Consider the following 19,318-nt stretch of genomic DNA (forward strand, 5'->3'; position numbering starts at 1 on the left):
AGCATGGTTCTCATTAAATTTCTGTGCAAAAGAGAGTTTTAGCAGGAATGCTGAAATATTTTTTCTATCAAGCTGTTAATAGTACAGTAGCCCTGTATGAGTCTCATATATGAATTAGTTGCCCACTATTCTCTTCTATTCTTATAGTTGAAGCTGTAAAGAAATATCAGTTGCAGTGGAGCATTAGAAATGTTCTTTACCCTGGGCTGAGGAAAATATGTGTAACTGAAAGATTTCTCTGGTGGCTCTGGGTACAGAGATACACACTCTCTTCAAGGACATGTCTTGGGTTAAGGGTTGTCTTTTTGAGAATGCTTCACATAGCTGCTGGTCCAAATTGGCTATGTCTGGGTCATCCCTCCTGTAATACAATTCTTTAAATGCTAATAGCATCCATATGCTACAAGGTTTCTTGGCTCTTGCTCTTTGTCTTAAATGCATAGAGACCAGATTTTGAACAGCCTTTGGCACCATAAATCATAATGCTATCCCTAGACATTATTCTTTGAAAGCTTCCTTGTTATTTTTGGCTTTTGTTTTTCTATGATACACAGAAACTGTGTATTTCACAATAATACAATTTTCTGTGGTGAGTGAAAAATGTCAACAGTGTAATTTAAACAAAGACATAGCAGTTTATATAACAGACAAGTGGATTTTTTTTTACTTAAGGTGCAATACATAGTACACACAAATACATGTCATGAAATACCAGCAGTCATTAAAACATTAAAAGCAGCCTTAAAGGTAAAAGGTAAAGGTAGTCCCCTGTGCAAGCACCAAGTCGTTACTGACCCACGGGGTGATGTCACATCATGACGTTTTCATGGCAGATTTTTTACACGGTGGTTTGCCATTGCCTTCCCCAGTCAGCTACACTGGCCTTGGAAGGCTATAATTTTTAGGGAAAATGAATAGAGGGAGGATATCATGGGATGCTTTTCAGTTCAAAATCACCTTTATGCAGTTTTTTCCTATGCATGTTTCTAGATGCATTTTTACAAACATGATTACACAACCAGAATCCCATAGAAAGACAGCTAACTTAAGCATGACTTTGAGAAGAAAAATGGCTCCAATCTCTACTGAATTTCCCAAGGCTGTTTTCCTTTGTAAACCAGCGGTGGAACTGGGTTTCATGTTGTTTTTATTATAGTTCGCCCTAAATTAGGTCAGTCATTTGTAATCTTGCTTTTAACATCTTTCCATTCAGAGGGAAAGTGGGAAGGAAGTGGCAGAATCCTGAATGATAGCAGATTAAAACAGTAAATAGTGTGACATTACCTGCAAATGGTGGAATCCATTTTTGACTATTCCATTGCAATTAGCTTTCTGTGGAAGCAGTTCACACATTCAACACAGGGTCAATGATAAGAAATCTAGCGACAACATTCTTAACTAAAATGGCAACTGCCTTGGGCAGGGGGAGGAAGGAGCCTATGCCTTTGAGGTTTAATGGGAAGTTGTTTACAAAGTGATCTTAGGCCTTCATGCCTTCAACTGCCCATTTCCACAGATCAAGCCTCTATTAAAGAGACAGGACATTTCTCTCCACTCTGGTTGACAACTCTATCCCTGTCTTGGAAAGCCTCTGGTACATTAGGTTCAGAACTTCAGACAGCAAGAAAAGCAGCTATGAATGAGGACAGTCCTGAGAAGAAAATGCACTTTTCATTTAACACATCTAAGTGATTATTTTAATAATTAAAGCAAAGTGCTCATAGTTTGCAAAGAATATTCCCCTTTTCAAATATTCTCTTTTCTTTTTTCTTCTTTGCTATTATTTGACTGAGTCAAGATGTAGCAATACTTCAGGTTCCTTTCTTTCACTCACCCAGATTTGATTTGCATTTGACAAGCCAATGACAGCGGCAGGCTTTTGGCTAGCATCAAACAGACTAAAAATGTGCACATTTGCTACAAATTCTGACAAAAATCTATGCTATTATGTTTTTGTACAAAATGTCATATGTATGTATAGGTCTCGCTAGATACGTTTTATTGGAAATAATCTCAGTTTACAAAGCTTTATTATATATATGGTATATTATAAAAACAGACTGTATAAATCATCTTGATTTATTGACTGCAGTCCAATCCATTTTCCATTAAAAGTCAATCAAAATTTTGACCCTGGTTAACCAGTTAAAAAGATTAGAAATGTTAAAAAAAATAGTGTTTTCATCTTCCAGTATTCATCCTTCTCAATTATCTGACTTAACTCATCTCTACAAGTGACATTACACAGACTGAATTCCAAAACATGCAATAAACAGGACAAGTCACAGCAGAGCAAAACAAGGTTTCTTTGGTGAGCCAGAAGCCAATATATAAAAATTTCACAAAGTTTTTAGACTTCCTTCCACAAAAACAAACATTCACATTATACACTGTACAAAAGATAATATAAACAGTGAAAAAGTGTCCCATGTATTAGAAAAGAGGGGAATGTATAGATCAAAACAGTGGCAGCTTAACAAGAAACACCATGAAAGGCAAAAATGATCAGGCACTGCCTGATTTTTCTTAGAGTAGTTTCACATTTCACAAAACTGGCCCCAATGGGCCTCAATATAGGATCATTTGGGTCTAATTTTTGGCAAGGATGAATTAAACATTCAAAAAAATGCACAGTAAATAAGCCGGTTGGGTTCATTCTATATTTTTACATAGCAAGTTTACCAACTGCCACCTAATACCATTTTGTTTCAAGAATCTCAAAAGTTTTCCCAATGTGTTAAGTGTCTCTGTAATCACTAGAAAGTAGGCTTCACAGAAAAATGAGTCATCTGAAACGGTCTAATCAGTGCCCATTTAGACCAACTTTCTGGCAAGACAGACTTTTTGCTTTGTGGCCTTGAAGCAATATATAGCTTCAGCCATTTTATATGACCCAGCTTGCTGAAATTTCCTCCTTCTTGTGTCTACAGTGAATCATTGTGCACTTGGAAAACTAATTTGATGAATCTGTCATGCATTTCCACATTATGAAATTGGCTTCATGTCAGTTTGCTTTCATTTGAATCTCATTTGAATGTAGCTACATGTGGTAAGATGTTTATCTGCTAAAACCGGAGTTAGCCCTAAAAGAAATACTCATCCACACTAGCTGCATTCAAATGAAATTAAAAATATGTGAAATAGATTTGTAACTCAAATACATGGCCAGTTTCATGACATCTGAGAGTATACCTGGGTCTTAGTTACCACTATGGTTATTTTACATATCTTAAAAAAAAAGCTTCATTTTGTGAAGAATGACTTCTATGAGTTAGCCCTTATTGATGAATAGTATCTTCTGCTTTCTTTTGAAAGATTGCACGCAATACTATAGAATTCAAATGATAGAATATTTCTTCTCTTTCCTGAAGGTGCTGTAAATGAACAATTATATTAAAATAGGAAGAATATGATTTTAAAGTACCACTTCCTGCACCTAGGAAGCAATCCTAAGCATATCTGCTCAGAAGTAAGGGCCAAACTATACATGATGAAGTCTACAGGTCCACCATTTTAAAGCCTAATGAGGTGATTTAAAAATGCTGCAAGAGAGGGGAGCATGGAGGGATAAGGTGCTCTTGCCCCCAACCCTTGAAATGCCAAAACAGCTGTGGGACAGAGACTTTGGCACTTGGAAAGGCACAGGGGTGAAACAAGTGTTTAATCTCTCCATGTTATGGGCTCATGGAATTTTTAGATCGCCTCATTAGGTTTAAAATGACTGTGGAGTCCTCAGGTGAGATCAATGAAAGCCATCATTTTCTAGTTTGGCCCTGAGTCCAATTTTATTCAGTTGTGCATTTTCCTAGGAAAGTGTTTTTAGGAAGGCAACTATAATATACCTGGCCAGGTCATGAAAGAGATTATTACAGACTGGTTACATCTATCCTCTTCCTAGTTTTGTCTCCTTAGAAGAACAATCTATAATATGGACCCATAAACATTATTCACAAATATGTTGCTCACACAGCTGTCATTCATTTTATCATAGACAAATAATCCCATTTATTAGAATTTCCTTCTCATGTCAAAAACATTTGAAACCAAGTCTGACGCTTTCAAACACATTAGTTGAGTCTGATAGCTAACAATGACTGACTAAGCTACTTCAAGATAAAAAGAACATCCAATAAATTATCTCACTATGGCTTACTTCATTTATTTATGTACGCTTCACAGCTGCAGCATTCATACACAAACATTCATTACTTTATAAAAGGATTAAAAATGGTTATATATATTTATATATACAAAATTATTTACTTTTTATTTTTTTTTTTACAAAAGTAGGTCTGTCTATCACCATCTTAAAAATGCAGAGAGCTGTAACATAGACCTATTGTTAGTGTTGTAAAACTTATGTTTAAAAAAGCGGCCCTGGTTGAAATTTATTGTATTAGCACTTTGCATTCCTACAGGCCCTCTTTGTCATTAAAAAAAGTCCTCTAGGCAAGTCCCTTTTGGTCGATGCCGTAGCTGGAATGGTCAAGTTCCCTGCTGCAGTCCCTACGTCAAGGCAAATCCTTATGAAAGGTTCATGTCACATGGTTTTATGTGGTGCCTCTTGGAGAGAACAGACCATCAGTATTCTTAAAGCAAGATGCTGCTTCAATTCATCTTTCTTTTGCGATAGCTCTTTTTTCCTCCCATGTTTTTTTTAAAAAGATCAGAAACCAATCTAAAACTATTTCCAGCCTGGTGAAGTACCTCAAGACAAACAAACAACAACAAAATGATTAAAGACCAGATAGCCATAAATAAGTCTGAACTTAGTGTGACACCTCATTGTATATACAGGATTTTGAACACAACACACATTTAAACACCATTAAATCATCTTATTTACATTATCATTGGTGCTAAAATGAAACAGTTTTAATTATTACAGAATGCTGGCTTAGATCATCAAATGGTCCCTCAACAATTAACATACTGGACAGGCTGGAAATGGATTCCTTTTCAAAGTGGCATATGTAGCAATTGTTGATATGTGTTGTGTGAGGTCCTTATGTTTCCACAAATTCTTGATAATACTCCTATAACTGATAGAGAAAGGCACAGTAACGTAGGACTTTGGCTGGCCCAGTGAGTGTCCCAATGTGGATAGAATGTGTTCAGCGCCTTGAATCCTGCCATGACCTGATCCAACGATGAAAATGTTTTGATGAGTTTAATGAATTTCCTTTTACTGGTGAAGAATGTTTATAATAATATTTCTTAGAATAAGTCCTTTGGAATGAAGATGCTGAAAATAAAAGGAAAGGAAAGGATTACAAATCTACCAGCTCAACTAGAAACAAGACTAGTAGATGCAACATATTATACTATGGCCTGGTTCAGACATTAATTGGTTTAGCAAGAGGGTTCATATTCTGCCCCCTCCCCATCCATTGTACAAATAATCTTATTTGTGATGTTCCCACAATTATTTTTCTCAAAAAAGAGAAGCAATTAAGCAAATCAGACATCACAAGTGATGAAGGGATTCATTTGTGATGTCTGATCATTGCTCTCAGATGGCCATTTAGCCTCTGTTTAAAAACCTCCAGAGTAAAGCAATGCCATCACTTTGTGTGGTCTGGACATTATTCTGTTGATACAACCCAAAATTGCATTTGCCTTTTTAGCTACTGCATTGCATTGCTGACTCATGTTCAGTAAATTGTTTAGTAAGACCCCTAGATACCTTTCATGCATACAATAGCCAATACAAGTCTCCCCCATCCTATAATTATGCATTGGCTTTTTCCTATCTAAATACAGAGCTTTACATTTATCCCAGTTAAAATTTATTTTATTGGTTTTAGCCCAGTTTTCCAGCCTGTCAAAATCATCCTGTATTTTGATTCTGTTTTCTACTGTATTTGCTACACCTCCTAATTTAGTATCATCTGCAACTTTAATAAACATTACCTCTATTCCTTCACCCAAAGCATTTATGAATATGTTGAACAAAACAGGTCACAGGACAGATCCTTGAAGCACTTTACTTGTCACTCCTCTCCAGGAGGATGAAGAACCATTAACAAGCACTCATTGGGTGTGATCTGTCAACCAGTCACAGATCCACCTAACAGTAATAAGATCCAAACCACATTTTACGAACTTGTCAATAAGAATATTATGTGGAACCTTTTCAAAAGCCTTACTGAAATCAAGAAAAACTATGACTAGAGCATCCTCTAATCTAGCAAGGTAGTAACTTTAAAAAAAAAAGAAATGAAGTTCGTCTGGCATTACTTGTTCTTGAGAAACCCATGCTGGTACTTAGTAATCATAGCTGTCCATTCTAAATTCTAAATGTTCAAGGCCTGACCGTTTGATGATTGAGACCTTATATATTTTTTCAAAGGTAACTCACGAGTCATGCAGGTAATTTTAGGTAAATCCCATCGTCCATTTCCCTGGCATCGGATGGTTGGGATGTGACGCTGGATGAAACCATCTTTACAGTGATATCTGATCAATGAGTTGATTTCATAACGAGGTTTCATCTTTCCAAAGGTCTTTGCATTTTCTACTACTGGAGGCTGGCCACAAGCAACTGAAAAATAAAGCACAAATTGAAGCTGATGGTCAGGATTTATATGTTTAACCTCCCTATTTCTGGATGGATGGATTTCTTTCCATGGAATGCAACTTCTTACCCAGGGATACTCTTAGTGATTCTAGAGCCTTGGGCAAAAGTTCAGGATGTTTCTTATGGCTGCCAGCTCTGGGTTGGGAAATACCTGGAGATTTTGGTGGTGGAATCTGAGGAGGGCAGGGCTTGGGGAAGGGAGGCACCTCAATGGGGTAAAATGCCGTAGAGTTGATCTTACAAAGTAGCCATTTTCTCAAGATAAACTGATCTCAAGATAAACTGATGTAATCCCATGAGATCTCCAGCCACCATCTGGAGGTTGGAAACCTTAATGTTGCTCCAGAATCACTGTCATCCCACGGTTTGCCCTGTGCAGGGTGGACAGGCGCTGTTGCCTCCAGAAGCCAGGTGTATGAGTCCCAGACAGGGTGGTCTGAATGCTGGCGGGAGCCTGCTTGTCTTCTCTCCCTGGGGGGAGGTTAGGTAGTCAGGGTCCTTTCAGGCAAAAATTCTGGTGCAGCTGTTCCTGTTGCCCTTTGGCTAAGACTGGTCCCTGTTGTTACTTTCTTCCTTTTGCTGCAGCCCAACATACAAATTTGGTGGGTAATTTGGGGCTGGGGGGTGAGAAAATTGTGTTTCATGAACAGAAATGCTCCCTTGGATCCACTTCCCACCCCATTCTCATGATATCAGAAGGATGTTCAAAATGTAGAGGTTTTTAACAGTAGTAAATAGACATGTGAATGAGCATCCTGATTTCTGATCATTGTAGACAGTTGCATTCCAGAATGCTAGCTATGGCTACAGTTCCCAGATCTAGCTTGGAAAGTTTGGGGAGGGGGAGTATAGCTAGTGTATTTAGATTTAGTATTGGCAGTGTAATCAATTCATCATCCTGGAGAAAACAAATAGTTAAGAATATGGATTGGATCTTCTACCTTACTTCTTATTCAACTGTAAAACAAAACTGCAAGAAACCTAAAGTGGGAATGATATTTTTGGCACCACTCACATAGCTCAGCCTTGTCAGACATTTGCTGGTATTGAACCCAGATCTTTAATTAGAATAAGAATAAAAGGTGAAGTTCCTGTGCAATTCAGAATGCAGTTTGTGATTCTCCACTTTACAGTTTTACCTGTTCCTTTCTTGCAGGTGTATGTGAGATGATAATTACATGGTACATCATTCCACTGGCCATTTTCATGCCAAATTATAACCACACAATCCTCTCCAGAGGAAAAAAAACTGTCTGGCTGGTTTGGTCTCCAGTTTTCATATTGCTGAGGAAAACAAAAAAGCAAATGTTTCAGAATCTGAATTCTATGTTAGCCTGACATCTAAGAGCAAACTAAACTATGCCCAGATGCACTAACTAATTTACTAACAGCAAGTCAAACATAAAATTTTGTGACTGAAATAATAAAATATTTAGCTGGAATATTAGCAGTGATTTTAAAGTACAGTATGTTTGAGAACAGCTTCATTTTGGCTTCTAGTTCCAATTCAATCCAGTTCAATCCTCTCCTTACTACAGCCCTCATTCCACACGGCTTTTGCCTATGAAATTTCCATGATCCCCACATAGATGGGGAAAGGTGACCCCTCTTCCTTTTTTTAACCAGTAGAAAAGGTGGTTGGATCCAATCACTGAGACTGCAGCTTCACTTAAATGGTTAGGACTAGATGCTTGAATGAAGTTTTTTTTAAAGAAATCAAGGTTGTCAGCATTCTAATAAAGGCACAGTGACTGAGGAAAATGACAGTGTCAGACTGTGCCTTGCAGTTTGCAGAGCTACAGTTTCTCATTGTTGCTTAGACAGAGAAGTGGAAAATTCTTGTCTTTTCAAAGATACATCTTGTATCCTTACTGTATCCAAACCTGCTCTGAATAGATTTACATCAGAGTAAATGTAGCAGTCTTATTCTTTGTCTAGATTCTTCTTTAAGGTATACAACAGAGAAAGAAAGGGAAATAACTACAGACATGCTTAGAGAACTTTAGCCATTATTTTTGGTACTTTCAATTTGTCATTGCAGGAAGAATTTAGTGAGGATAAAAATAAGTTTCCAGAAGGACAAGAATTCTCATAAATTCTAGGCACTGACCAAGCAATCTGTCCCTTAAATGGTCAAAAGGACAAGTGCTTCACAAGTGCTTTTATTTAATTTCCATGCTTACATCTTGAAGCTAGTTCACTTGCGTGCTTATAAAAGGTCTAAATTGTTTTGCTTTAATTCTTTATAAAGTAATCCAAACTTTGTGCTCAGTGTCTTTCTGAGCACATTTTAGTAATAAAGTTAATGAACCACATAGATGTGCTGCTTACTTACTGAGGCTGTGGAAAAGCTGAATATAATATTTAAATCTCTCCTACGCTGTGTCACCTTATCAATCACAGAACTTTAATTATCTAAGCAAGGGAACTGCAGCTTTCCAAATTGCATTGCATTAAAATGATTGCCAATGCCAACTAATAAAACCTTGTTTTATTGAAAGATGACTACAGCTGCAAGCCTGTACATTCTTCCCTGTGAGCAAGGCTAACTGAATATACCAGGATTTACATCTGAGTAAATACACTTACAGTGCAATCCTAAAGAGAGTTATACCAGTCTAAGCCTATTCATTTTAGACTGGAGTAAGTCTCTTTAGAATTGTACTGTATTAAGAACTTAAACTTAATCAACCCTATCCAAACCACTATTTTTTCTAGCTTAGCATTATAGCTATCTTAATTATAAGCATTCCCTTGAAGTGTCAGAAGCCCTTGCTATTTTGACAGTGTAGCTTTGTGCATGCTTTCAGAAACACAGGATCGAGGCCTGTAACTTTCTTTTAAGTAGACATCTTCTATCCTGTTTACAAGAAGGAAGCTGTCCTCTTTCTTGTGATTTGGAGTTCAACTTACCCCTCAGATTCGCAACACATGTGACTTTTCTAGTAGTAGATAATCATTCAGACATGCAATCGCATACCTGCATTCTGTACACACTGCATTCCATACACACTCAGAGTGTGAGGAGGGATAATACTAAATTATTTCCATGAGTATGTAGATCTGCCCTCCCAGCCAACATAACCAAAGCCATTAACCCACTTGATTCAAATATAAAACTTCCATCATAACAGTTAAGAGAGCCAGGACTTCCTTTGAAATCCTGTTCCAAAACAACAAAGGGGCTTCAGTCACCCTGGAGCCAGCTGTTAATGCCTTGTTCCCCCAAGAGGCTGAATTCTCATCTGAGTTTCCCAGTACTAGCAAAAGATGTATGTCTGCCAAGTAGTGGCCACCTGTAAGTCCAACAGCATTTCAAGGGAGCTGGATGTGCAGCTCTTGCAATAATAGCAGAGTCCTGGCCTGAGTTTTGTGCAATAGATTCTGTGGTTTCACAAGAATGTTTGACATCCCCAGGCATGGCATGCTGTTGCCTTACATCTGATATCATTGCTGTGCACATTTATTTTGGCTCTTCAGTTCTCATGCTGCTTTTTGCTAGTGCCAGAATTACTTAATAGAGGAGGGTCCAGACTTCTGAACTGCTTTCTTAACTCTCCGCCTCATATGAATTGAAGATTTCCAATTCCTTATTGAAACAAGCTTCACGGATTGAGCCATAAGCCTTAAAAATGGTTCTCAAAGCATGTATTAAAATGCTTTCTAAAATACGGATAGTGTATTTGAGAAGCAACGGTGTCTGACAGGTAGCTGGAAAGACTTGTGCTGAATAGCGGGTTATAGATTACAAACAGTTCATGTGACCCAGCCAAACTGTAAACTTTTCCACTGCATGATATATAGGCAACAGATCAGGAACTGGAAAGAAAGCGATGGGGAGAAGTCAAGGACACAATTTACTACTAAGCTCAAAAGCTTTTCTCTGGCATCAGAATTTAAGGGATGAGATTTGGCAATAACAATTAAGTTTGAAATCTTTCTGTGGGCAGAACTGTCAAAGCGCAAAGCAAATTCAATCATCAGTGGTGACAAGTTAAAACTAAAAATGATAGTGTATTCATCTTTACTAGATTTTGCAATAGATTGCATCTCAGAACAGAACTCAGTGGATTGAATCAGATTAAATATTCCAACATGGAGTGGAGCTTTCCTGTTTCCCCTCTCCCACTGATCTTCACCAAATGCTGCCCCTGAGGGACAGAGAACTCTAAGGAATTACATGGGGTACGTGCAGTGGGAATCAGTGGAATTGCCAGTTTGCTCTGGGTCCAATCCATGTATAGCAATTACATAGGTATTTGCACATTTGCTTTGTTTAAAAAAAAAAAAAACTAATGTACGTTATGTCTCACTACTGTCTTCTGAGCATATGTGTGGGAGATTGGGGAAGTGGATATTTTTGTCTACATTTCCCAAATGCTAAGGGGGTGATTTTTGCCAATTCCTCCCTTCTGCAGCTGCCCCAAAATGTCTCTACTGGGGAATGGGGAACTCTCAAGAATAGTTTATGGTGGAATTGGAGGTCTCTTGTGGAAAAGGAGAAGAGAAAATGGCCCCTCCTTATTCCTGTGCAACACTAGATGGAATTCAAGTACATATATGTGCAATTCTATGACTGCTCCAATAGCTAAGGTTCCCTATTTGAATTCTCTAAAGACCTCTGACTAAAGACCTCTGTTTTGCGAAAATGTTGCAAGGTGGTTTCGGGACATGGGCCGACCGGTGGACCGTCGCCAGTCGATTTCCCATTTATCCTCTGGGGGCTACATGCCACCTGGGCCCTGGTTTGTGCCTCTGTGTATAATTGGCGCTATTTCATGCAGCCCCCTTAACGGGTTTTGCGGTTGTCTGAGCTAGTGGTGTTCTCCCGCACCAATTCGTTGACTTGGACACTCCAGGTGGGGGATGTTAAGCTCTTGGAGGGCCAGGTTTCTTTGCTGGTTCGTCGATACAAGACAGATCAGTGGCAACGAGTTTGTACGGTCACATTAGGACCTCGCGCATAAGAGGAGTAGTGTCCGGTGACGGCCCTCGAACATTATGTTGAGTTGAGAGGGTCGGCGGAGGGTCCATGGTTTTGTCATAACGACTCCACCCCCTTGACTAAATTTCAAGTTTGGTCCATCACGAGTTGGTCCTTGGCAAGAATTGGGCCTGAGTGGCGTGAAATTCGGTACTCATTCATTTAGGATCGGGGCAGCATCAGTAGCTGCTGCTATGGTTATGAGGTTGATGCCATTCGTTGGGTGGGACGGCAGAGATCTGGTGATTATCAGACCTACATATGGCATTTATGCTCGTTGGGTGATTATCAGTTTTCACCCTTATATAGATTAATTTTACTGTTGGGATGTGTCCTAACGTTTTTTTATTTTCTAGGTGCTGTGGCTGGCGTGGAAAAAAGGAGGATCCTCATTTGTGGCCACAGTATTATCTTTTGGGTGGCACATCATGCTTGTGGGGCACGGTTCTCAGTGAGGCCTGAATGTGCGGGCTGTCATTGAGTTGCTGGGCTGGCGGGGCATGAGGGGGTCGGGGCTCTTCCACTTCTTTGGGAAAAGTGGGGCCCCCCCACCACGTTTGTGGTGATTCACGTGGGGGAGAACGATTTGGGCTTACTTATGGGTAAGGCTCTTTCGTGTCAGGCCCAAGATGGTATCACTGGGATTGGTAGTATGTGCCCGGGTGTCCTCAGCCTGTGGTCAGACATGCTACCGCGCCGGCAGTGGCGGGCAGCTTGGAACCCAGCGGGTTCGAGCGGGCCCGGAAGAAGGCTAACTGGGCCTTGCAGATAGCCCCGGAGGAGGGTTGGGTTTTTTATGTGCCGCATAAAGGCCTGTTGCAAGGATTTGCACAGGCCGGATGGGGTCCATGCTTTGTTAAAGGGCACAAGGCCTTGTGGCCGAGTTAAGGCAAGGGCTAGAACATGTTCCTGGTTAGGTGGGGGACAATTGCCTAAGCTGAGGCTTGCTCTGTCTGTGGCTGTTTATTTTTGGGAACATGTTGTGTGGGGTATTGGTGAGCTCCCGCGGCACTGCACCATTTGAGTGAATGGCGTCCCTGGGGTGACCGTTAAGCTATATGGCCCAAGGTTGGCTCCAGGGAGCCTTGGGATCCTGCCACTTGGAATTGTCCACATCCCGGGCTGTACGGCTTGGGGGATGGTGGAGCACAGGTGAATGGGATCTTGTGCCTGGCCGGCCGGGTTTCAGCCATGGGTTGGCTCCCACCCGGGGCCTGAGGCTCGCCCAGTTCCAGGTTAAGGAGGTGGTCCGGTTGACCCCTGGCTTAACCTGTCCCCACTGTTTTTCCCCTTGCCGTTTAAAGTTAATAAAGTGACCCTTTAATCCATATCTTGTTGTCTGTCTCGTTATTCCAACTGGGGTGGCAAAATGATATTATAGAATTCTGGAATAGACTGTCAAATGTTAAATGCCCAAGGAAGTGCAATTAAACCACTGAACTGCTTTTTGCAATCCCTGGGAAGTAGAATCATGCAGCCATAGATTCCCCACAATCCACAAACTACACCCTTGTCAGACATCAAATAATCTGTTAAGGACTTGATGCTCTTTTCCTTTAATCTCAGAACTGCAGAATCATTGACACAATTTCCCCAGTGTCTACACCAGTGGAGGCCCAAAATTGCTTAACATAAAAGCCACATAGAATAAATGTGAGGTATTTGAGAGCAACAAGACATGAACAAATATTGCACACATGCAGGGCTCACTTTGTAGCAGGAGCTCCTTTGCATGTTAGGCCACACACCCCTGATGTAGCCAATCCCCCAAGAGCTTACAAGGCTCTTCTTACAGGGCATACTGTAAGCTCTTGGAGGACTGGTTACATAGTGTGTGGCCTAATATGCAAAGGAGCTCCTGCTACAAAGTGAGCCCTACACACACATCTTTATTAAAAATCTTAATACTTTCTTTGCACAGAAAGATAAAATACACACCTATGCACTTTACAACACAACCATGCTAGAAGAACAGTTTAAAAAAAAAAAGAAAAAAAAGCTTGGAATTACAGTCCCCATAAAACCAGGAAAGGTTAGGGGATTATTTTTTTGGCACCAGTGGAAGAAGGAAACACACATGTACCATATAAATCATTGGTGACTGTTTGTGTCATTATACATCTTTTGCCTTGACACCAAGGTTAGTAAATACAGCTCCTACAAAAGCTATGAAACTAATGGAGAACTCTGTGCTGTGCTCTTTAATTCTCTCCCTCTTTCCAGTGGCTCCCTTGGCTCTTGAGCTGTCTTTCCGCACTCTGGGTGTCCAGTCAGGACTGACCCTATGGCGCATGGCACCCTAGGCAGACTCACAGCCCACTGCCCCCATCTGCAGTGCCCTGCCATCCCCCTCCATGGCACAGCACCCTGCCGCCCCCCTTCGCCATGCCTCCTCCTGTAAGAAAAAGCCCCCTACTTTACATACACATGGACATCGTGATCGCCATGGTGCCTGGACTTTTGACTCGCACACATCTGCTCTAAGAAGTAGACTTTGCCCACGGTTTCTAGGGCTTATGTGGATATTATAAGCCTCAGCTTTGCAGCAGCATTCTACATCTCTGGATGGGTGTTAGCTAGAACTACAGACGAGCTTCCAGCTGCTCCTTGCGTGCTCAGTCTTGGCCGCTGCAGTGGAAGAAGCCACGCCACCATGAACTGTACAGGTAAGCAGTTTCCAGCCTGTTTCCATGAACCAAAGGCTAACACCACCAGAATCCATCTTGTTTTCCTGACTCCATTACAGCAAAGCAAGAGACTCACGTATCTAACAGCTGCTTCAACTTCTGCATAAGGCAATCAAGTTTATCTTAGGCATGGATCCTGCCAGACCGCCTAAGCCTTTGTCTAATGGAACTCAAGACAAAGACTGGTGCCAAGAGAAGACTGAAGAAGAGGAAGACCATCTTCAGTGAGCCAAGTTCCTTTGTGTAAACCGGGTGTTACCTAGGTAGCAATTTGGCCATTTATTGTCACCTTTTTAGATAAGTTTAATAGTCTTAAGCACACCTCTACCCAGTAATTTCCCCCATTCTTTTCCCCAACAGTCATCCTGGAGCCTCCCCCTTGGCCCATTGCTACCTGGACAACCAATCAGGTAACTAAGGCCAAGTCCACTCATTGGCTAGCTATGAGCATCCAATCAGGGGTTGCCAATTAACTGGCTATTGGCTATTTATTTATTTATTTATTACATTCAACTTATATCCCGCCCTCTCCGCAAGCGGACTCAGGGCGGCTTACAACATCATGTCAATACAGTTAAACCACTAAAACATATAAAACCATAATTTACATATTTCAATTTAAAAAAACCATTTTACAATTTTTAAAACCATTCTATGGTGCTGCATTCATACAATACAGGCGGCATTGAATTTCCAAACAGTGATCACCAGCATTCTATGTGATGTCCGGTGGCAGCCCTCTTTCCGTCAAGCATCGAAGGCCTGCTTGAACAATTCCGTCTTACAGGCCCTGCGGAACGCAGACAGATCCCGCAGGGCCCTTATGGCTTCCGGAAGGGTATTCCAAAGCTCTGGTGCAGCCACCGAAAAAGCCCTAGATCTTGTCACACATAACCTGCCTTCTTTTGGTCCAGGGGCGGACAGTAAGTTTTTTGCCCCTGAACGCAGAGCTCTCTGGGGGATATATGGAGAAAGGCGGTCCCGTAGATAGGCAGGTCCCTGACCACAAAGGGCTTTAAAGGCTTTAAAGGTCAATACCAACACCTTGAAGCGAACTCGGAACACAACAGGTAGCCAGTACTGCATCCTCAATCTGGCACTGACAGTGAGCACACTGGAGGACCAGCATAGGAGCAGAGAGCCTCTGGCACGGTTTTACTCACCCATCAGCTGCTCGGTGGGGTGGTGCCTTTAAATAACCTGTGAGCATGGTGCTCAACCGCCCATTCCCGGGCATTGAAATAGACCTGGTGGGGAAGGGGAGAAGGAAGAGGCTGGGGAGCAGGCAAACTAGGCATTTGTCTAGGGGGGAGGGAGGAAGGCTGAATTCCGTACCCCCACCCTGCTGGCACCTTAGGGAAATGCCCAGTTTGCCTAGTGGGTGAGTCAGCCCTTTCTCCAGGTGACCACTGTGGTGGAGGTGAAGAGCTTGCTAGCCTGCCTAGTTCACATATGGGTCGGTGCTCAGAGGCTGACTGAGGTCCCAATGCTAAGCATGTTTACTTGAGAGTGAGCCTGCATTTAGTCCCTTCTCAACCTCTGGGAGCCACACAAACAATATGTGTGAAATAGCCACATGTGGCTCCCAAGCTGCAGTTTGGCCACCCCTGGTCTACACTCACAAAAGCAATGAGTATTGAATAGAAGATCAGCACAATTCTGCAGAATACTGGAGCACTTCCCAAAGAGCAACCAGAATATGGAACACAATCAAAACAGAATTGGTGTCATAAGCCATTCCCTAATTGAATCCTGTGTAAGTGACAGATGTATGAACATGCCATTAGTAATTTATTAAAATGAATAATTAACCAGACTACCAATTGTCATTTGGAAAAAACCCAGCATCTCTAGCCCTCTCAAACAGCTGCTCCTGTTAATGAATATGCTCATTATCAATTTATTATTTTAAATATTTTAATTTTTCTTATTATCCACCATTCTGAAAAGCTCAAGACTATCTATAAACACCTTAAAGCAGGTTTGTTAAATCAACTATAAAATACACCACTATCGTAGCAAAACACAATACCATCACATACAGTTCGGTATAAAATATCAGTACTCAATGAGAGACATTCAGCAGGGACAACCAAAGCAATTTCCATCTGCCATAAACCAAAGATAACAAAAAGCCAGCAATAGAGCTACATCCACTTGGGAAACCTCATGAGCGAGCTACTGAAATATGCACAACCTGTTGGGAAGGAGCAACAAACAGAAACCAATAGGCTGCAGATGGCCCACAGGCTCATACACAAGAAAAGGCTTCTATGAAGATCTCTGAGCCTGTAGTACTTCACCCAGAATGAACTGAGGTCTTTCTACCACCTCTCTCGTCTTCATGTCACTTACAAGTATTATTGAGGCTACAGGAAATCTCATTAGGGTTGCCAGGACAGATCGACCCAATGGTGGGAGAGGGACTTTCCGGAAATGGGGGGGGGGAGCGTGCAACATGAGTGTGTTATAATGATATCACGTGGAAGTGATGTCATCATATCAGTGATGCTGGGTAGTTACACTTTGGTGTTTTTGGCAGAACTCTGTGATTGCAACAGAGTTTTGCCCAAAATACCAAATGGTTGCTGCATGGCATCAGGGAATTCTGACTACCAACTGGGGAATGACATCCCTAATTCATGTCAGTATGGTCAACATATTCATTGGGGTCTTGGGTTCTCCCATTCATGAAGATGGGATAGCAAAGTATCATTGGAGTTGAAGTTCTCATGATGTTCAATCATCCTGAAACTATCTAAGGCTTTCACAAAGCCAAAGATTTTTTCCAGCAGTATGAATCAAGAAGCTCCCAATCTCTGATGGGCCTCTTGGGGGGTCTCAAGTTATCCCAGAATTACAACTGATCACCCAACTACAGAGATCAGTTATCCTGGAGAAAATGGCTGCTTTGGAGGATGGACTCTGTGGTATTATACTCTGATCAGGTCCATCCCCTCCCCAAACCCTGCCCTCCCCAGACTTCACCCCCCAAATTTTCTCAACATGGAGTTGAAAACTTTTTACTACCACCATAATTGTAAGGTGGGTGGTATAGAATGACTGTGTATATGGAAGTCTTTAAATCCTGACATAACAATATTAGAAAGGCATGGAGTTTTCTGGATAGGCCTAATTTAGATTTGCTACTGATCTGTCATTTCAGATCAGACATAAAGACTTCTGACAACAAGGAGTCCAAATTGAAAAATATCTCAGTGGGAAGAGAGTCCTCCAACCCAATCTAGAAAGGTCCAGCTAACTATAAAATGTGGCAACAAGTCTAGTAAACATGGGCTCTGTGGAACATGTACTTGTGCATACCAAATAATGACAAAACGGCTGTAGGAAACAAATCCCTGTTTTAAATTACTTTTTCAGGGTTTAAAAAAAATCAGTACCTCCTTAGATTTTAATGATCACAGGCACAATTTCTTAGAAGCTTCTCTGGTGACTTTATCGAAACAGATAGGATTGATACAAGAGCTTTCATGTGCTTTGGCCCTTCTCCCATTTACTTCAGCTGGGGCTTTTGTATGACATGTTCCTGCTGTTTGTGCTCCATTTCTTTTTTTTTTTACTTTCTATTTTATCTCAGTATTTTTTTCAAATAATACATGGCAGAGAAACAAATAGCTCATTTCCATTTTTGGCACACAATAATTGTCTTTTTTTAAAAAAAAAAAGTTTAGTGAGCCAAATGTACAAATGGATACAAAAGTAGTACCTTTGTTCCAATTACTTTCCTTCATTAAAATGCTATACTCTATAGTCCAATGAAGCCATCACCTGGAAGGGGTTTTACTTGCCCAGGGAGGTCCAGCTGTAATAAGAAGCTTCAGCATGTAGGTCACTTAGTTGGATATGATCCACAATTCCAGAAGGATACTGTCAAGTATAAAGCCGAATTTTCCCAACATCCAGGACTACACAGACCATGATCTTTTGCATCCTCTGACAGCTACTGCTGCCACCTTTGGAATTTAAGCTGTCCCTTTGCTGCATCCCTATAGTTGTATGGGGATAGTTCTGAAATAATGCAGACAAAATTTTGTGAAATCCAAGAAGCACAAAGAGTGGATGAATACCACTTTCATTGCTCAGTGCCCTATAGCTCTTTGCCCTTTTCCTTTGCTAGTAGAAGTGGAATAAATTATGTCAATTACATAAATATGCAAACGTCCCAGTGTGCATAATTTGCACAAGTTGCAGGATACAGCTTTTCTTGGCACATCAGTTGGATTCTCTTGGACACAGTTATGATTGATTCTTCTCCTGTAACGCAATGCACACAGTGCTGTGCATGCTAATGTTACACCTCTGGAGAAATATGAAAATGGAAGTATTTGCTGAAGATATTTCTGTGGCCTGAATATTGACATCCCTTAGATCCTACTTTACAATCTACTGAATATCCCTTAGATCCTACTTTACAAGATTCATTACAGATATTTAGACTATCTTCCAGCTATTAGCTATTTCCCTGTCTAAATTGCTCTATTTATTTATAAAGCCCTATATGGCCGAGGACCTGCCTACCTGAGGGACCGTCTCTCCCCATATGAGCCCCAAAGAGCACTGAGGTCAGCAGGGAAGAACATGCTGACTATCCCTGGGCCAAAGGAGGCAAAATTACAGAGTACCCGGGCACGGGCCTTCTCTGTTACAGCCCCGTGCCTCTGGAATCAGCTCCCAGAGGAGGTGCGGGCCCTGCGGAATCTGGACCAATTCCGCAGGGCCTGTAAGACCATTCTTTTCAAGCAGGCCTTTGTAGACCGCTGATAGGATGGCTGTTCAACCCACCAAACGATTTATCTAGTGATCTCTGCCATTATATAAATGCACAGAATAACATCAGGAACATCACCGCCGCTGTTAAATTATGGAATTGGCTTAGACAACTGGAACTGGTTTTAGATATTGTTGTTTTAAATTATTGTACAATTTAAATGCTGTTTTAAACTTATTATATATTGTATAATTGTATTGAACTTGTTGTTAGCCGCCCTGAGCCTGCCTAGGCGGGGAGGGCGGGATATAAATAAAATTTATTATTATTATTATTAT

At 41.0% G+C, this 19,318-nt stretch overlaps 1 protein-coding gene across 1 annotated transcript in view; it reads right to left on the minus strand.

The window, feature by feature from the left end:
* Positions 1-4,143: 4,143 nt before the first annotated feature.
* Positions 4,144-19,318, minus strand: part of VCAN (versican) — a 237,927-nt gene continuing 222,752 nt past the window's right edge. The window contains exons 12-14 of the mRNA XM_060235736.1: positions 7,720-7,864; positions 6,362-6,544; positions 4,144-5,245 (exon numbers count right to left, since the gene is read on the minus strand). Of these exons, the coding sequence (XP_060091719.1) occupies positions 5,115-5,245; positions 6,362-6,544; positions 7,720-7,864 (459 nt within the window). The 3' untranslated portion in view covers positions 4,144-5,114. The remainder of the gene's footprint in view (positions 5,246-6,361; positions 6,545-7,719; positions 7,865-19,318) is intronic.

Source organism: Heteronotia binoei, chromosome 4, assembly GCF_032191835.1.
Source record: "Heteronotia binoei isolate CCM8104 ecotype False Entrance Well chromosome 4, APGP_CSIRO_Hbin_v1, whole genome shotgun sequence".
In the NCBI taxonomy this organism is placed as follows: Eukaryota; Metazoa; Chordata; class Lepidosauria; order Squamata; family Gekkonidae; genus Heteronotia; species Heteronotia binoei.